At 39.1% G+C, this 20655-nt stretch overlaps 1 protein-coding gene across 1 annotated transcript in view; it reads left to right on the forward strand.

Moving 5' to 3' along the window:
* nrg3b (neuregulin 3b) overlaps positions 1 to 20655 on the forward strand; it is a 202621-nt gene that overhangs the window by 83849 nt on the left and 98117 nt on the right. The window contains exon 2 of the mRNA XM_042396662.1: positions 16299 to 16434. Coding sequence (XP_042252596.1) covers positions 16299 to 16434 — 136 coding nt within the window. The remainder of the gene's footprint in view (positions 1 to 16298; positions 16435 to 20655) is intronic.

A 20655-nucleotide genomic window follows, 5' to 3' on the forward strand; every position in this document is an offset into this window, starting at 1 on the left:
AATATGTGTTTTTGCAAGCCAGATGAGACTTTTGAGTTCCATGCCAACAGCTGCCATTCAGATAAATTGGGAGAATATGAAGTCAGGAAAAAAATATTCTGAATAGTTCATAAGGGCAGTGAAAGCATCCTGCCTCAGAACCCTGTTAATTTACTGAGTCTGGGGCTGTGGAACCAGCGCACAGTCTTACACCTAATATGCTAATATGCACCTAATATGCTCTGTGTTGTATCTTGAATGGGGAGGGAGATGCTCTGCAGCCCTACAGCGTAACAAGACTATTTTTCAGAATAGTAATCTCACTTATGCCCTGGCTTTTTTAACGGTTCGACAATCCCACCTGCAGCACGTCAAACCTTTTCCCACAGTTTGCCGACCATTCCTATGGCCTCCAATTTCTTGCTACATCCTTAGTGCACGGCTACAAAGGGGTGCAGGCCGCCAATGATTGACATACTGTAGTGTTGTATAAACACTGAGAAGACCTGAGCCTCCCAAGCAGAACATACTTCTCTGCCCTCTGTCTTATAATACTTCCACGCTATCAGTCCAGTCAGTTTGACCAGTTTGTTATTTATGTGTACCATCACCCCTTTCTCATGCTTTGTGGTGACAGGTGTCAGTGGCTTTGTTAGAAATCCTCTACTAGCTCCTCTGTCTTGAGCTTAGCTGTGGATGGCTGTCAAAGTTGGCAGCACTGGTTGGCAAAAAGAGAGTGTCTTTCAGAGCGACAGGGACAGCATCAAAAGAATGCACAGATTTTTCTTTTTTTTGTTGTTCACAGTATTTTTCCGCAGTTTTAGAAGCCTATAGCTGGTGCATTAGTATACATGAAGGGATATGCTTTTTATAGCTTTATCCATGATAATCTGCTAAAATGCAATTTGACCAGTGGCTTTAAGCAGAAAAGCCAGCACAACTGCCAGGTTACACTTACGCCTTCTTCCTTCTTTCCTTCTGTTTAGGCATTGATGAACTAATAGGCATCAATTATCATATTAGCACTACAAGTGATCATTTTTCATGTTTCACTGGTTCAAGCACTGTAACAGCCAATATATCAATCAGCAGGCATTTGTCCTACCAAAGCAAGACACTAATTTCACTCAAAACACTACAAATGTGAAGTTGTTTGATGCCACTGAAAACTACCTGATCAAGACTGAACAGTTGTTACTTTTTGGATCTGAATGGAAATTAATTCACTGTCTATTTTTACATACAAACCATAAAAAAACGACTGTTTTTTTAGCCGATGTCGACCACAGGAAACAATTTTCTATGTTTGGGTTCTGCACTGATCACCAGTAGGGATGCAGTAAATAAAACATCAATGACATCTTTAACAGTGATCGTAGATTGTTAGTCCCAATCAGCGTACACTCATGCCCCATGATGTGGTAGACTCGTACTTGACCTTTCCTGCTACTGGAATGAAAGTAGTAAACATGACAAGCTGAGGTTCTGGCAGAAGTTCCCAATTTTTGCTAAAACACCCACCAGTGTGACAAGAATAAAGACTGCCGGCCGGTCGTGGTGTCACAGCAGAGCATTTGTCTTGTCAACTCAAAAAGGCCATATTAACCATTAACTAAAATCAGCATCAGTTTGACAGCTTATTTACAGGAGCTTTATCTTTTGAATGGATCTTTTTCCACAGCAATGGTTGTTCAAAGATCAGTGAGCTGCCACTTTTTATTGCGGCGAGGGTGGTAATGTCAGCTGCTGTTGTGGTGTAACTGGATTAAGGTATGCTGCGCAATTTGTCATTTCTTAAGCCTTGCTGCTCTCCTATTTGTCAATAGTGACAATGTGAGATTTTTCAGCCTGAGCTTTTACCTCAATAATGTGGTGTTCACATTATTGTTATAATAATAATATTAATATCAACATAATATGCTCTAGTCTCATCAGTTCAATGGTGATGATTTACCACAATTTGGGTTTACCATCTTCCAATCTATTTTTTCCTTTACTGTATCCTAAAAGTATTAGTATGTGTCTATTTGTTTTATTTTATAACAGTATATTATCAGCTACAGATGAACCTTATTCTACCTTACAATTCTTAATACCCTGCTGGGTATTAAGAATTTGGGTTTGTCAAACTGAAACCATAAAATAATATTGCCTACATAAGAATTTATGAGTCTGCATGGCTGGTATGGCACAATTAAGATAATATGGCAATTCACTTTGCTGTGATATATTTATTAATAGAGGATGTTAAATTGTGATGTCAAATGGCTTTTATTAATGGTATCATCATTTATTCTTGTGTGAATATAAAGGCTTTTGAATCATGTTTAAAAAAAAACCTAAATTACTGCAGCATTAGTTTTTCACTTAGCTATGATGATGCATTTTTCTTTTACGTGATCTTAAAGGTGAGCGTGAATGTCAGGAGCAATTGTCGCCGCAATTCACTGTCATTTCCGCATTGATTCATCCCCAGCCGCTCTCTGCTAAAGCCCTGTTTGTTTGCCATTCAAAGCACTTTATCTTGTGCTTCAGCTTAGTTTTTCCTCTGTTCTCAGCTTTGAGCAACCTGCAGTATCTACTGCTCCTAAATTTGCCAAATTTAACAGCCACACACATACACACACACACGCACACACACAAACACACAAAAATAACAGCATTTCACACTTTGTCCATGAAGCCAAAATTTTCTACATTTGTTTCCCCAAGAGAAAGTCTTTTGCAGTAATTTGGAGACAGACATCCAGTCAGTAAAATGCCTGTGGCATTCATTGAGTGTGACACATCAAGCAGAGGCAACATTGTTGTGCAGAGGAATGAGGGGACTGCATTGTATTCATCCCCCAAATGGCTCTAAGCGAAACTTCTTTGATTAATATGTCTGTTAGGGAACGCTGTGCACCGGAGAGAACCACTTTCGGAAAACACAACCATCATTCACACACAACATTTTTGTCCGTCAGGTTTAATGTTTTCATACGTCCTTTGATAGAGGCCGTAGAGGAGAATGGAGAAGAATATTTTGGGGGAAGCAATATGTTTTACAGGGATTTAACTGCTCCGATGTGACAGGTGAAATCATCACCATTAATCACTTCACGCACTCACACTGGATGACTTGCATAAAAATCAAATCCCTATGTTGGCCATTCCGAACACATCCAATTAACAGACTACACTATTATCACTGCTCAATATGTATGGGGAAATTATGGAAAACGTAATAAGTGTACAGGAAAAGCATACTGGATCGAGCTTGTGTGTGTGTGTGTGTGTGTTTCCTGCAGTCATGCTTCGTCTTAGAGAATGAGGTCACTCCTGGAGTCGAACTATATCTACAGTCACCGCACTTTTCTCTGCTTAGCACTGAACACACTGTTTCTCTCTTTCTCTCCCACACATACAGATAAACATAGCAGGTGGTGAGGTGTTAAGCAGGCCATGATTTGGCTAGAATTAGATGGCAGACACTCCCTGAAGGCCAGGGGGGGGCTAAACAGGATTTCACTGATCCAGCGTCAGTGCCAATGCTGCAGTCCTAGTGCCAGTCCAGCATTTCTGTGGACTTGGAGATACCCCACACTATGTGTTTGGCAGCCTTGCTTTCGGGGTAAAGCCTGTAGACACATTTGTACTCATAAAACTTTACCTTAATACTCACAAACTTGTCGCGTCAGAGTCCCTTGTCACTTATTGTTATTTGCTGAATCCGTTTAAAAAAATTACCAGTGTTATGTCAGAGTTCTTCTCTCTCTTGTCAGGAAATGCTGATGACAGGCTTGTTCCTGAGGGAGGCCAAGCCACAACCTTTTCCTTGTTTCTGCATGTGTCACCATGATTGGATCAGAGCTGTGTCTTTTTGCTTGGAGTGAGCAGTCTGAGAGGCATGTAATCCTGTTCCCACTGCTCCATTGAGAGCAGCAGGCATTTTGCGGGTGTGTGTGGCTACGCGTTTCTACCTATGTTTATTTTTGTTAGAGCTTTAGGGTGATAATGCCAGGGCGAATTTGCAGTTACTTCTTTTTTGTGTGTATGTGTGAGGGAGCTACCTCTGAGGCTACGTTCACACTGCAAGCCTTAGTGCTCAATTCGGATTTATTGCTCAGATCTGTTTTTTGTTTTTTTTTGTTTGGTTGTTCATTTTTTTTTTTTTTTAATGTGGCCAATATCAGATTAACCTGGTCACAGTCCTGAACTGACCCACATGCACAAAAACATCACATGAGGCATGCTATCATACAGAAGTAAACATGGAGGTCACTGAAGTCAGCGTTTGCGGTTTAATTTATACGTTGATGTGCAGTGGAAGCGAATTCGTGAGCAGAAATGTCACCACAAATACTTTTTAGGTCAAACATCTCACTGTCCCTCCACTGACCACCTCTACAGAAGCTGTTTTCCATGTTTGTATGCACAGAGTGACTTCAGAGTGAGGTTGCAATGCAAAACATCAGACTTGTGTCTGATTTAGGAGCACATATGAAGGTGGCCCAAATCAGAATTGAAACGACCAGATTCCATGTGATTTGTGCTGTTCACATTGTTATGAAAAAACTTTTTCCTGCCTCTGAATGTAGCCTAAGATATGGATGGCTTTATTCAGCGGAATGAGCTGACAGGGGAAATTTGCCCCATTTAAGGGAAAGCAAAACTCATCAGGGCTTTGCTTTGTCCACGAGATGTGCAGTTAGTGGGCTTTATAATTGGGATTAACCGTTGTCCCCTGGTGAGTTTTTCCAAGCTAGTTATCATTAATGTAATCCAATTAGTACATTCATTGTGTTTACAGATTTGTCTCTAAATGACTCATTACAGGTATACTTAACATAGACTCAATTATTAACCTACATATATTTGCTTGACACTGTATAGTGTAGCTGCCTGGCTCAGATTAGTGTAATATTTTTAGTATATTATCTTTTATCTGCATATCTCGTTTTTGTATGTCTTTTGAAAATATCACTGTGCTTGTTTCTGTGATGCTGCCGTTAAGAAGTCATCATCATTGTCTCCAACACTCCAACTCTGATATAACCAAATAGTTTAATGAGCACAAAAGCACGGAAGTTTATATGGCTGATTTTACAAAAGCACGGTGCTGGTTGCACAAGATTTGAGAGTGTAGATGAAAGAACAGCCTTTCTTGCATTATTGCCATAATATAACATCTTCTTTTGAACGATTAGATGCACCTGCGGTTTGAATAATGTATAAAGAAAGTCTAACAGACAAGCATAACATGAATAAAAGGGCTTTGCTGAATTTCAGAGAGGTACAACTGATGCAATGGAAATATAAACCAAACACAGGTGTGACACAGTGCCCAGGCAGAAAGCATAAAATGTGGACAAACTTGACATCAAAATTGCAGTGTGCTGCTGGATTGCCAGCGACACACCCCCCCTACTGCACCTCTCCTCCCACTGCAGCGCACATCGAATCACCAAGTAACAAACAGGCACGGGCCAAGGGGAAAAAAGAAAAACACACACAGAAAAATACCACATTGCGATATGCCCACGAGAACACAGAACTCTGTGAATCTGACTCTATAAAGCTCTCTGAAATACTTACACAGCCAAACCTTTCCAAGTCACAGTTTATGTGTCAAATAGAGTGCAAGGCATCACTAGCTAAGCTTGCATTTCCCCCTCTTTCAAAATCTAGAGTAGGATTGTGCTTGCTTTTTTTCATATCAATAGAATCACCAGTTGGGATGGTGTAAGGGCTAATCACATCTTCCCTCCGGTAAGCCTAAGTCGCTACCCCATCTCAGTCAATTTTTACATCGGCTCCTCTAATCCCTCTCCCCTTTGATCCTGCTCTTTGTATAAAATCAATAAAATATACCGCGGAAAAATGCTCTCTTCTACCTTCATCTCGGCTATTTAGAGGAGACCAAAGCTAACCAAAAGAAGCTAGCTGCCACCTTCTGATCTCAGGAGTCACAAAAAGAGTAAAATGTATCACTGGGTGCTAAGACCATCCCCCCTGCTATGCTCATGTATGCCCCCAGTAGCTCCATATGCCAAGAGAGCTGCCAAGGGAGCGGACAGGCAAGCTCAGTGACTGCCAATCTGCAGATGCAGGAGCCGTCCGCTCATGCATATTAAACCCACACCACCTGCTCGTCGTACATCACACCCTGCATTCTTGGTCCCAGGAATTTTAATCAACATCGCTGACAGGAAGCCACTCTCTGGTCCACGTAGGTGAATCATTCAACTTCCCTCCTCTTACTCTCTTTCATGCTTAGATGGGGATGCATGTTGATGTTGTAGAAAATGCATACCGGAGTTCCCTTGAGGAAGAGTGACAGGAATATGGTGACGAGACAGAGTATACAGATCAGTGTGCCTTTAAAAAAAAATTATAAAAATGCAATGATCTCCAGGGGTGTTTGGTTGTCTTTCTTGTCAAGTTCTCACCCTTTGCACACCACCCCTCCTCTCCTGTTGTCCTCTCAGGAGTGAATAATTGCATGCCTCATGTTGGATTAACCAAATAGAGAGAGAAAAAAACGAGATAATAGCATCAATAACGTGATCAAAATGATTTCTCAATCCTTCTTGGTTTACACGGCAGGGGTCGAGACAAATCAGGCTTTCCAACTTTTCCTTTTCTGCTCTCTTCCCCTCCTTTCATTACTATTTGATCTGTTTGCATGTGCAGAACTGCATCTAGAGACGAGTGTTGCATAAAACAGTATTTTGAGTCATTTACAATTCAAATATGTTTGTCGGGCTTAAAGTGGGAGCGTGGTGAATACCCATGGAAGGAAAATAAAAATGCTGGTTTTTCACAGCAAAGTATTTTAAAACAACTGTGCAGTGATCATAACACTGATAACACTGCATCTCCACTCATCAGCATGAAGAAATCAGCGCTTTTAGCTCCAGCCGTCATGTCAGTGAAGATGTTACAGTAACTAAATTAAGACACAATTAGGTACTCGTCCGACTGCACCTCTCAGTCTCACTGCCAGTTTCTGCTGGCACAGCATAATCCTCTAGAACCCCCCAGGATTAAATTTTTATGCCATCTTTTTAAATATAGTCTTTAAAAAAAAAGGCAGATGGAGACAGGCACTGCCAAGGCAGGACCGAGTTTGGTATCAGCAGTGTGGTAACAGTTAGATGCACATTAACAGGCAAGCCAAATATGCCGTGTTTGATAAATGGTTTGTTAGCGTTGTTAATAAATTTTAATGAAGAACAAAAGACTTTCCATGGAAATGAATAAGATATTTTGATGGCCTCATGCTGGGCAAGCACACACAGACATACCAATTACAGATTGTAATCATATCTGTAAATGAGTATTTTGTGAAAATAACTAAAGCTTATTATGTTGTTGTTATTTAATGAGTAATATAGTTGATTATTTTTTTGTAATGCAAAGTCACAGCCAGGTAATATCCAAGTGTACTTCTTTATATATAAATGTGTTCTATCAAAAGTACATAATCCCTCATACATGCATTTATTTTATAAGTCTGTCCTCTTCTGTCACGCCTTCTTGCACATTTGCATGCGAGCGTTGTGTGTTTTTCTTTAGTTTCACAGCTGCTTTCATGGTGTCCCATTTGTAAACAGTGATGAATTATCAATTACTTGGTCCTTCCTCGAGCAACACCACAGGTATGTATATTTCAGCAAAACTCCAGCAAAGCTTTAATTTGGGTCTCATTTCTTGCGTGTCCTGTCCTGGAATCCAAATCTAAATTTAATGTCATTACCGTGGTAAAAGCACTAAGGCGACCTTGCTCATTAAATATACATTTGATAGATTCACATTTATTTCCCCAGTTGCTGGTTATTCTGTTATTTTCTCTGTAAGTAATGGAGATAATGGCATATAAGTACATCACCCACTGTTGACTATGAGGTAGAAGCACTCATCCCACACTTAACAGCTTTTACGAGTTTACCCCCAAGTGAATGGACGTACACGGCCACTGGTGCTTGCATCTACATCATAGTCGTTTAGCTAATGTGATGTGTAACACATATTGCTGTAACATAGATCATACTCAATTACAAAGGCATCTGAAAAACAACAAACAAAGCTGTCACAAGATAAAGAAATATGGCTTAAACACATTACAAATATCAGTGGAATAACAGGCACCACATACAGTACAGAAAATTTCATGTTTGTTTCATTTCTGAGATCATGAGCAGTAACATCATTGTGTCCCTCCTGGTGGTATATTATGATAATTACACCACAAATTACAATCAATTAATCAGGATAAATCATCTGTCTAGTTCCTTATTACCATGTACGGTTTGTGAAGACAAATTAGCAGAGGAGGAATTGCATCTAATAATGTTATATTGTGTTTGAGTATTCTTACAAACATCATTTCTGATTCATATCTTAAACAGGGACGCAGTAGCATTCAACAGTTTCATTTTGACCTTGATAACCAAGCTGCAGGAGGATCTGCAGGCCAAAAGAAGTGGAGTCACTGCTGCCTCTTGTCGTGATGCCACTGTTATGATCGGCATTTGAAGTCTGTTGGCATTGTGACTTCATTACCACCACTGAGTCAGAAAGATGTGCAACTGAGGAGGCAAGTTATCTTCGAAAAGCCCCTCTGGACACCTTTAGAAAAGCATTAAGTTTGGGCACGGTGCTGATAATAACCTGACAATATGGGTCATATTTTCATTTAATCAGTGTGCTTGTGTATTCTCTTAAGAGTACTTTTGTAATAAAGTACATCAATTTAATGTCTTAGGTGAAAATAATGCTTCAAATGGATTCAGAGAATTTTACTATGATATCTTGAAGAATCAGTCCTATCCAAAATTCAGTTCTCCCTCCTGTGTCAACCCTAGCTCCCCTGATGTCTGTACACTCGTCTACTAGTCTCTGACAGTGCAGACACATTGCACCTCCAACAGAGGTAAAGAGCACATCACACAACAAGCAAGCTGGGCCTTCTGGTAGAGCACAGTACAGGCGTTTCGGGCTTACAGTGAAGTCTCTTGGCTGTAAAACATTTGCACTATGTTGTGTGGGTTGTTGAGAGAAATTTCATGGTCACTTTATGATCTGCTCGGAGCTGGTGTGGGAGAAGGCTGTAGGGTGGAACTGCGGGGGCTCAATTGTTGTGTACGGTGTACGGTGGTCATCCAAACTTTAATCAAGATTCAGCTGACATGGGGTCAGGAGATAATGGAGATAATTAAAACTTTTCTTTCAGCAGTGAATTGTTCCTTTAAGGTTTAATGGATATTTGATGTCTTCTGGGGTCTAGTTTATTAACCTGCTGCTTTGGACCTGTCATTTAGAACGTTTTGAAAATCCTATTTAGTTTATCTAATAATGATGCTATTAGAACAAAACAGCACTTCGAACTCCTGAAGGCACTCTAGGTTGAAGTGGGATTAAATTCTCCATTTTCTTTTTCGAACCATGCAAAAACCTCCATATCTGCTTTCCCTGAAATGGAAAAAAAAGTTCTTGTTTGAACATATGCAAAATAATCATAGGATTAAGGTATAGTATAAGCTGTATGTTACAGCCTGACACTTAACAGCCACCACCAGTGGGAGTAGAGTGAAGGCCAACGTGAGTACCTTTGACAAATGTCCCACTGAGTGCCTATCACTAGGCTGTCATGGCGACCATGGCCATGTGCTCTTTAACCCTGCTTACAGGCAGCGACTGCCACCTTTAACCAACTGTCCCGAGGGTCAGCTACTATTTGTTTGTGTCATGTCAGGGACAGAAGGTCTCCCAAGGCCTGTCGTCTTGATGATCATGCAAAACATATAGTATAGTATTTATGTGCATGTTTCTGTGTGGATGTCTGTATGTGTGTTTGTGTTACAAGGTTATGCCACTGAACTGTAGGTTCATACTGTAGTGGCCATGTGTTTTTTCTGTTAGTAAGTATTGGCTATTCATGGCTGTAAAGCAACTCTAGTTCTTACTCTTCCCTCTGTTTTTGTTGAACATGTCGCCTACAGCCTTATATTTCAAGGCCCACTAGTTTAATGTATTTTTTCAGTTTAAATATTCATGTATGCTGTTTATGTCCCTGCTAGTTACTGTGAAGCTTATGTAACATATATAGTATATGTGTTTTGCCATGTGTTGTGCGATAGTTTGAATAGATTACTTTCATGGGAGTTAACTGTCAAACAGAAATGCTAGCTTACTGTAGCTAGTGCTTGAAATCAGATTGTTGACTTTGGCAGCAGTTCAATTACATGCATAAGCATGGTATTACATACATTTGTTACATTTGCTTAAAAAAATGGCAAAACATTTTGTCACACTAGTGAAATTAGACTTCTTTATGCAGAATACAGTCTCTGCTTGTTAGTGGCTTGCTGAGAAGGAGACTGTCTGTTGGTCAGAAAGAGCTTTGTGGCAGCACTGCGCCTGCTACATGTGTAGCATTAAGCAGCTGTAACTACTGTAGCATTGCAAGCATTAGCGTTAGCTTAGCTGCTATTGCCCTGTACACAGGATTCACATCTTCACTTTTAGGAGGCAAAATTATTGCTCCAAACATGAGATTAGATAGATAGATAGACAGACAGATAGATAGATAGATAGATAGATAGATAGATAGATAGATAGATAGATGGTAGTAAGGTGCATGATTGTCCATGGATGTCAGAATTGCATTTATTAAATATTGATACCTGCATATACATACATATGACAACAGCATATACAGACAGTACCCCAACAATTATAAAACTATGAATCTGAAATACAACAGATGTGATGGACAATGTAATAAACTAAAATAAAAGTCTGTCTTCAGTGTCAGAGGAGTCCCCTCTCTCGACACACAGGAGAGCCGTTGTACAGACTGATGGCAAGAATGACTTCTTGTAGCATTCTTTGATGTGTGTTTTGGAGTTGGACTATCCTAACCATATGTTAGGCACTTTTTTCATGTGTTATTGTGTGAAGGAAGGTTTTCTCTAAAACTGTATCAACATGTTTTGCTTTTTTTTTTTCAAGGCTTGAAACACTGATCATTTATCCTCTCTGCATGCAGGCGTTTTAATAAGGATTCCAGTGATAAACTATTTCTATATTCCTGCTGCAGAGGTTGGTAGACTGCTTCAGAAAAAAAAAAAAGAAACCAGTATCCAGTCATTTCCATTGTGACAGATGGCATTGTCAAGTGCAATGTGTTGTCCATACTGGAGCCACTGTATATTTCTCTGAATATAGTTCTGTCCAAAAGGCAGCGGAACATGATGGGTAAGCAATCAGCAGGCTCTCTGAGGACCCTCCCTTTACGTAGTAAGGCCCTCTTTGATGTCTGCTGCAGTAAACACAGGCAGTTCTCTCCCGACCACTGTCTCCTGGGGGATAAGGCTCAGCACAAGAACACTAATGAGCACATTAGAAGGAAGCCATAGAAGGAAAATGCTACAGTTGTAAATGGAATTGTCTCTTGTGTTGTCTGTAATAATAAATAAATAATACATTTAATTGGTGCCGCACTTTTCATTCATAGTCAAACTCAAAATGCTACAGTATTAATAACATAGAACACACAGCATAAAGAAAATAGTAATAAGAGTTAAGATGAAAAAGCCTTCCTGAACAGAAAGGCTTTTAAACCTTTTTTAAAAGAGACCAGGGTCTGTGCTGCCCCCTGTTCCACAAGTGTGGTGCAGCAGAGCAGAAAGCCATACCAAGCAAAGCTCTGTCTACAGTACATCCATATACTGTGGGTATATGTGCAAATGACGTACATGCAGACAATAATAATATATCTAATGTGATAACACAACTTCACTATTTTTTGTGACAGTAACATTTTTAAAAGAGTTTGTATTTTGAATCAAGGCTGCGAAAATTGTAATGTAACCACCGCTTTCAGCCGAACTATAATTTGCAGTTGAAAGTGTGAGCTAAAAAGTGAAAGTGGGACTGTGAAACTGAGGTGACATATGCCACTGACAACAACAGGAACAAACCATTATGAATCAAGCATTCACCATTTATTCCATTTAAGATAATCATAGGGTGTAAAGAAGCGATGCCCACATTTTTATGGCTCTGTCAAGACATGTTTTGTTTTATAAAACTGTGTCTTATCCAAATGGTATAAATATTGTATGTTCTAAAGCAGATTGTGTTACATACTCTCAAATGATCTGTTCCTAGCAGAACCTTGAAAATGTCTCAGTGGTTACAAAACTCTTCAGATCCTTCCTTCACTAATATTCTGACTGCAGACACTGGCATGCTTTTTGTGCACTTTCATTGGCTGTATCTGTATGTATTCTTAAAAAAAATGTACTAATTGATCTTCATTGTCATCTTTTTCATTTTACTATAAGAAAAGATTATTTGTCTGACTCCCATGCTTCTTTTTCAATAATTACCAGATCTTGTGATAATAATATACAATGCATCAAGCTCTATTTTCATTCAGTACCTTCAGTTTTAACTCAGTGGGATTTTCTTTTTTTCCTGTGGAGTTATTGTAACCTTTGTGTCACAATAACATATCTGCATGTAATGATATCCCCCCATCAGAGATAATGGTTCGTTTCAGAGTGAAATGAATCTTATACATATTTTAAACAGTTGGACATTAAGATACGGATTAAAAGTGATTCATTACAAGTGAGAAGACGCACTATGGCCTCCGTATTCCTTTCAGATAGCTCTGATCTCTCCAGCATCATCTGAATCTGTGATCCCCAGCCAGTGGATTCCTTGAAAGTTACCTTGGGAATCAGCAATCTGGATTGCCTTTGTGCAACGGGGAGAGTGAGAGACGTGAAAATGATTTCAAAGAGTCCAGGATGAATCACGCTCCCACTGCAGCTGCCATTTATTAGCACATTTTCCACCATGGTTTCAGCTACCTAGCAGTCTGAGTTTCATAGATTTTGCTAGAGGCTTGCACTGAGAGATTGGGTTTTTTTTGTTTTTTTGTGTGTGAAAGGCTTCATTAAAAGTGTTGATAAATGGACCTAATGATGACTTGTATGTTTTTCATAATTAGTCATGACACTACATCTTAATAATAACTAAAAGCAAGGGACACATCATTTTTCAGCTATTAGCTCAGTAATGAAGACAAAGAGTGATTTAAAAACTGTGGTGTGCTTTCAGTTCTGGTTTGGTATAAAAAAAAGAGTGCGAACATCTGTTGTCTGAAAAAATACTTGGTACATGGTCTGACAGTTTTGGACCAATTGCAGAGTGTACACTGATCTATTCAGGGTCAATGCCTTGATAGTCAAGAAATAAAAAAATAAAACATCAGGTCAAAACATAAAGAAACAGATTTTCACCGTTCTGCTCTAATACATTCAAGAAATTGTCTAATTACTTTATTAACTTGTAACCTCTGATAGGGGGATGTTTAAAGAACATATGAACAGGATCCTGTTTGGCAGGTGCTCATTCAAAACTGCCCGAGTTGTGCTTGCAATGGTGCAGATTTTTTCTTTTACCATTTCTTGCCTGTCACAGTGATGAAAAGGGAACCTATAAGAAATTGACAGCCTGTATTGCTCAAGGCCAAACACATCTGAAGATGACTTGTTCCTTGATGTGGCCAACAGGCTAAAGGAGTGGAGAATGGAGTCTTAAGAGGGATTTTTGCAGATTTTTGAGAGGTAGTCAGTACAGGCTGTTTGTTTGTAGACCTTGCACCCACTGAAGAATAGCAGAGTCTTAATCTTGTAAAATGACAGGTAAGAGGCTCAAATATTTTTCTGCTCTCTTATTTCCTTATTTCCTTTTAAGGAAATAAGAGAGCAGGCTGGGATGTATGTAATTTCTTTCACGTGTTGCATAGGTCAAATGATTCACTGGGCGCAGGTTTGTGCAATATTAAAAACCGCAGGACATTTGAAAGATCAGCTATTCTGGAATTCCTTTGCACATTTAAAGTATGCCATAATATGTTTAATTTAAGATACCCATGTCAGCCTCCCTCCCTCTGGCTGTGAAACTGGCACATTCAGTACCTGAAAAAGAGCACCAATATACAAAAGGTGGTGCCGTAGACTTGGGTACTGTGAGAGCTTTGTCCCTCGTGAAAAAAATATATGGAGACATCATACATCATCATCGATTCTCAAAGTGCCATTGTGTCACTGGAACAACAGTGACCTTCTGTAGTTCACATCCTACCCCTCTGCTCCTCTACCAACATGTGGTAAATGAAGTGATGCTGCACTTGAACCACTTTTATTACAGGGAGGAAAAAAAGTTTTTGAAACGTTTCAGTAAAGATAAGATTACTTGCGATACACTTACTAAAAGGTTGTCTGATATCTGCATGACCTTGGCTTTTCTAATGTAAATATATCAATGGTTTAGCTTATAGTGCACAATCAATTTTCTCTTTTGTCAGAAAAAGCTCTGTTTCATGTGCTTAAACCCTGAACTACTGACCTAACATAGCAGTATTTGTATAGATCAAACATGCTTTTTCTCACATGTGGTCACTGCTGAATAAAAATCTATGAGGGACTTTAAACGCCATGACAATTATTGCCGGGGACATGCATACCACAGGGGGATGTTGTGTTCTATTTTCTATTCTTAAAGTTGCATCTTGGAATAGATAACCCTTTGAACATTTCGCTGTGGGAATTTGTGGAATTAATATTACACGATGTAATCCAGTGTCTTTTAAAGCCTAGAGAGTAACAGAGTCAGCTCGGGTTCGAGGCCTACTTTCATATGCACACACACACACACACACACACGTGGGGCTGATAATAAGAAGTGATCCAAAAATTATTCTGCGTAGCAAGCAAAAGGCAAGACATATAACAGAACGTGAACCTTTTCTGTACTTTAAAATACAGTTTAACATTAGAAAGATGTCCCATTGTCTTCTACAGCCTCTACAGTACGTGATTTAAATGATATCTCCCAAAGTTATTACTCTGACAGAGTGGAGTCTTGGTCGGCCCCAGGAGCTACACATATCTCTTTTTGTGTTCCCTCTGATCTCTCATCATCTCCTGGGCCTTACATCAAGAGCCCCAGATTTATCGATCAATGGCCATAAACAAAACATAGATTGAACTGGACACTGGGGCGCAACAAACGGATTAGAGAGTTTTTATTCTGCCACATGCGATTGTTCACTAGAGCTCCAGCTGAAAGAAGGCCATTGGCCAACAGAAGTGTGGCACACAAAGCAGACTGGGCATCAAAGATGCGCCAGACTCAAGCAAACGGATGATAGAAATAGGGACAGAATGACAATTACAAGAATATGGTGTGTATGTGTGATTGTGAGTGAGTGTGCATTTCAATAGTGTGTTTATGCGCATAATATAAATGGATGTAAGCAGAATCAGATGTGTCATGCAATTGTATTGGCAAGATATTGAGCACAATACCAGTCAATCCAATTTTCAATACTTGACTACATGATGGAGTGAACAATCATCTGAGTAATAATTTCTGTCACTGTGTGTGTGCGTGTGTGTGTGTGTGCGCGTCAATATGTGTACTTGTGCATGAAGGATTTTGCATACATTAGCGTGTGGTTGCACATGCTAGCACACAACATTTATATATCACTGTGACCACATGCCTGACAGCTGTGCATATTTCACAGGGTGGAGAACCCTGCATTGCAGTGCTTGTACATGGCAGCCATGCTCTTTATGTGAGAGCAGCTCAGGGTCAGACTTGAAGAAGAGAATTAAAGCTACATCACCAGACCCATCTCTCTCTGTTCTGTCTCTGTGTAGTGGAGTACTAACATATTATCGTTTCACTTCCTTACGTCTGTAATTTATTTCTGTGTTTATTAAAGCAGCAAACCAAGAAATTCACTGAGGAATTGTGGTTAAAAACATGGAATAGAGTACAAATGTTTAATAAAATCAACTAATAGAACACATCCACAAAAAGCAGTGCGGTACTGATAGTCAAGTGTGTGATTGCAGTCCATTACTTAGCTTCCTCTATTGCAGGTCCAACTTTCAAACTATCAAGCAGGAATTTTTCATTTCTCTCACTCTATACTGAAAAAAGGTGTTCCCCAGGCTATCCTGCCTTTAGCTCATTGAGTTTCAGAAAACAACAAGGACTGAAGTCTTCTATTTCTGTCTGAGAAAAGCTTTCATCTCAGTATAAAAAGAAATCACCATATATGTATACTAAAACATAATGGCATGTGCAGTAGCACATCAAAGAGATTAAAGAAGTGAGAAATGTTCCTGTGCGAATTAGCTATGATTTGAGATACAAAGTTGAAAGAATGAGAGAAATGATCTTTTTTACTTGTTCTGTCTAACAGTAACTAAATCTGTCTCCCTTTCTCTTTTTGTTTTCAGCAATGGCCCCCACACTTCCTAGTCTACGCTCCGAGGTCTTCAAGCCATGTGTGGAAGACAAGGACCTGGCCTTTTGTCTAAATGAGGGAGAGTGCTCCATCATTGAAACCGTGGCTGGGGTTCACAGACACTGCAGGTGAGTGTGATGGCACTGTGTGTATGTGTGTATGTGTGAGTGAAGCATTTAGTTTTCTTTGGCATTGACATTTCCTCTATTTGCCCATCCCCTCCAATCAGTAACCTCGGGGTCATTTTCATTCAAGTAACTTTTTTTTTTTTCATCCTGGCAGATTGTGTTCTTAGAGTGATGAAGCACAGGAAAATCGTTGTGCAAATGCACCTAAAATGCACTGAATGTCTATAATCACCCAAACCACTAACCGAGGGATCAGAGATGCTTTGGTCGCATTAGACGCAGCTGAGTCCCTGATCCGCACAACCAAACTACACAAATGGAAAGATATGTTACCATGTAGATCCAACTAGGAAGCACATGGAGTGGAAGCGTGATCAAACCTCTGTCTTCATTTTGGTTCCTTCTAATAGTGATGTCAGTTTTATAAAACAGCTTTCTCCTCATGTATTAACCTTGACATACGTGTTGTATGATATGACCTCTTCTGTATGAGGCACTTTTTAATGGTAGGTGTAAAGAAAAGGGGCTCTTGCAAGATTCTTCTTTGATCTTACTTAAAAGCAACAGATTTTTTTCCCTTTCCTTTTTTCCCCTTTTGTTTCACTCAGACCGTCACTCACACTCTGACTGCCCAACAGAATAAATAGAAGTAATTCCTATAAATATACCTGAGGCAGACTTTGACACAACTAATGTGGCAGGTGCAAGTAAAATGTTGTCAATTAACTAGATTCAATTTATTGAATCAACAGACACAATCCTAGACTATATGTAATGCATTTGACAACTTATTTGCCTATTAGCAAGCATATACTGTTACAATACGTTTCTTCAAATTTTATGATAGAGAGCCAACAATAGTAGAAGATTCATTCTGATTGTGTATATATAGTATAGATGATAGAATTAAGTAAATGGTATAAAATAATGATTTGCAGCAAACAAATAATAGAGTTCATAAGTTTAACAGCAGCAGCATATTCTGTTAGCTATCATTACTGTAATGTTAGCCAATAAATGTAATGTGTTTTTATTGTCGTGCAAAAACCACACTCATGAGAGTAACATTATGCAAGGAAAGCACGCTTCTAATCATGCATATGTAATAGTATGTATATAGGAAATATATGTATTTATTCTCTCTTCTTTGTACATTCCGACATGTCATGTCTGCCCCCCCCCCCCCCCCCCCCCCCCCCCACACACACACACCCCACCCCCCTTGTGGGCCAATACACTACCACTTCAAGTCTGCAATCACTCTGAAATACCACGTTAAAAATACATCACTTTAAAAATACATGATAAGAAATTTTCTCTGAGGGAAGACTTGTGCTGAATGGTGCTGAATTGAAAAACAGCTCATTAGTACACCTACCTGGAATTAAAGGGCCTAAATCTTCATCTGAAAAAGAAAAGGTATAAATGACGCATGAGCATGAATCAAGCCTCTTAGAAAAGTAAATGTTAAGTAAAAGAAGTTGGAAAAAAGTCAGGAAAAAGGTGCATTTAATTAAAACTCACTAACATAATTAAATCAATCACATTATTTATTATCAGAGATAGTTTAGAGTTATTATAATATTATAAAAAATATAAAGTACAATTTGTTTTACAATTTTAGTAGTACAGTAACTAAAAAATGAACAAATATGTAATTAGATATAATTTTGTATGGCAGCAAACTTTACTGATTCAGGTTTTCATGTTCTCAATACTTGTATATTTGATAATATATTATATATGATTCCACTGAATGAGTCTGGCTAAGGCTCTGAGAGTAATTACACGATAGGAGGAAATCATAGTGTGTGTTTTATGTCATATGACGGTGGCCGGCACAACCATTTAGAATGCACCACCTGTGTGACAGCAACATCAAGAATCCTCCAAGACTTGTAGCAACTACACTCTAGGCTATAATTAGCGACAGTTGAATGACTAAATATAGGACTCAGGAAAAGACTGGAGGGCCTAACCTAGAGGCGCTGTCTGCCAATTTCTCTCGAGCTGAGTGCCTGTTGTATGAAAGAATGATTACAGGTTTGTGAGTACTTTTATGTAAAGCTTATGCGTGAGAAAAGTACAGGTAATAAGTCTGGAAAATGTAATAATTTTACTCAAAAATCACTTCCATGTAGATGTACAATATCATTGCTACCAGGTGGAACTCCAGGTGTACTTGTGGTTTTAAAGAAGTGCTTTGGAGAACAATTATCACAAAAGTGAATGATTTTGTAGAGAACTTGCAACAAATAGTTTGGAAATAAAAACACTGAACCTAAAGTCTACATTAAGGCTGCATTTAGTGATTTTTGACCGCTAGGGGGCAGAAAGTCACTCAGCAGATCCTTCATACTGTAGAGTTGAAACAATTGAACTTATACCAAACACTCAGTCTCTTAAACTGATTATTTTATTTCCATGAAATAAACAGGGCTGCCAACTTTTGAGTTTAGCTTGGAGTGAGATTTGTTCCTGTTCGGGGGGCAGGGGGTAGCACTTATTTTTGTTCATAATAACATGATCATTATTTGTGGTAAATTGACCCACTCAACCTCTCTCTGGCCTTGTTTAGTGCTGCAATACCTTTACTAACCTTGCTCTGCATAGGCCAGCTCTACAACTTTAAACTGACAGATCCTGAGTAACACCTGACCAGTTCATAAAATAAGACAAATGACCATTGCATACCTGTCAACCCGTAACCATAGTATCTCACTCTCCTGCCCACGTGCCATAATAGATTTGTGAATATTTGTGTATATTTCTTGCTTTCCCCTTGATGGTCTGAATAACTCACTTCTGCACGGTGCCGCTGTTGTGCTGTGCTGCTCTGTCTTGTTTGTCTGTGTGCTGTCAGTGTCCTCTTTTCGCATCACGACATTATCAGTTATGAATTTGTTTTTCGCTGAGAAAATGGACGTGTGGTGTGAGAGTGTGTGAAAAGTGTAAATTGTGTGAGTCTCATGGTCAATGCATGAGATAAAATGGATAAAATAGTCATTCTTCACTGTACAAAATTATTTTAACCCATGGAATTGAAGAATTATTTCTAGAAATTTGGCAAGACAGTTTTCTCAATAGTGATTTGAGAAAACTGTCTTGAGCTCTGCTAAAAGAAATCCTTTTGTTGTGTGTGTTAAGAAACACTTTGCTCTGATACTGTATACTATTAACTTGTCAAGTAGAATGACTGAGTAAACAGTTACCTTCTTACACATTTACCAGATGAGTATTCAAATCTTTCTGTCAAAGTCCGATATTCACTTGCCCTTTTTTATCTCTTGTTTGATCCACCAACTCCTGAGAATAACAATATTTTGTCCTTTTTTGGCTTGCTAAATGTTCAACTCTCTTCACCAGCTGTATGTTTACTTCAAATCTTCGCCATTTCATGCTGGGCAAGTAACGTACAGTCAGCTTGTGTGAGACTACTTGCTGAAAATGGCTTCCCATGGTTTTATTTTTTGTAGATTCAACCATATGGAGCTCTAAACCAAAACAATGATGTGAAACCTGCAGATCGCTGCGGAGCTGCTTCTGTGCCATTACTATATTCATACAATGCTGTACATTATCCATTTACACTACAGAGTAAATTATCCTGCTGGTTGATTGTGGTCTTCTTCCTGTCAGAGGTAGTGTGTATGAGGATAAATCAAGATATTGTCCATCAACATTTATGGATACAACAAACAGAGAAAAAGTTGTTATTTGAAGGAATATAAGGTAGATGATTACACTCAGGTTTCAGGTGCGGGAGGTATTTGTGTTGATCAGTAATCCCTCCAAGCAATGCCGGATCAGTGTCCTCATGACAATAACAGCTGATCTCCTCAGTCTGTTCTAAAGTACAGAAAAATAAAGCTTTAATGATTGCTGCCTCCTTCGACGTCATCTTCTCCTCCAGGCCACAGTGCAAAGAGCATAATAGATGGTTGGATCTTTTCCAACATTAGACAAGTAAAGATGTCAGAACAATCTTTGAACACTTGAATCATTGGATGCCAACACAATTTTGAACTTGGGAATCAATTAATTTTGTTATGAAACATTTCCTTCACTCTCCTCCTCCTCCTTCTCCTCCTCCTTCTCCCCCCCACCCCCCCTTCTGCCGGATGTTCATGTTTGCCAATGCTAATAAGGTTCCCAAAATAAAAATGCAAATTTGAGTTTAAGACCTACTTTCACATCAGTGTCGTGGCTTCTTATACACTA

The sequence above is a fragment of the Thunnus maccoyii genome, chromosome 20 (genome assembly GCF_910596095.1).
Source record: "Thunnus maccoyii chromosome 20, fThuMac1.1, whole genome shotgun sequence".
NCBI classification, from domain to species: Eukaryota; Metazoa; Chordata; class Actinopteri; order Scombriformes; family Scombridae; genus Thunnus; species Thunnus maccoyii.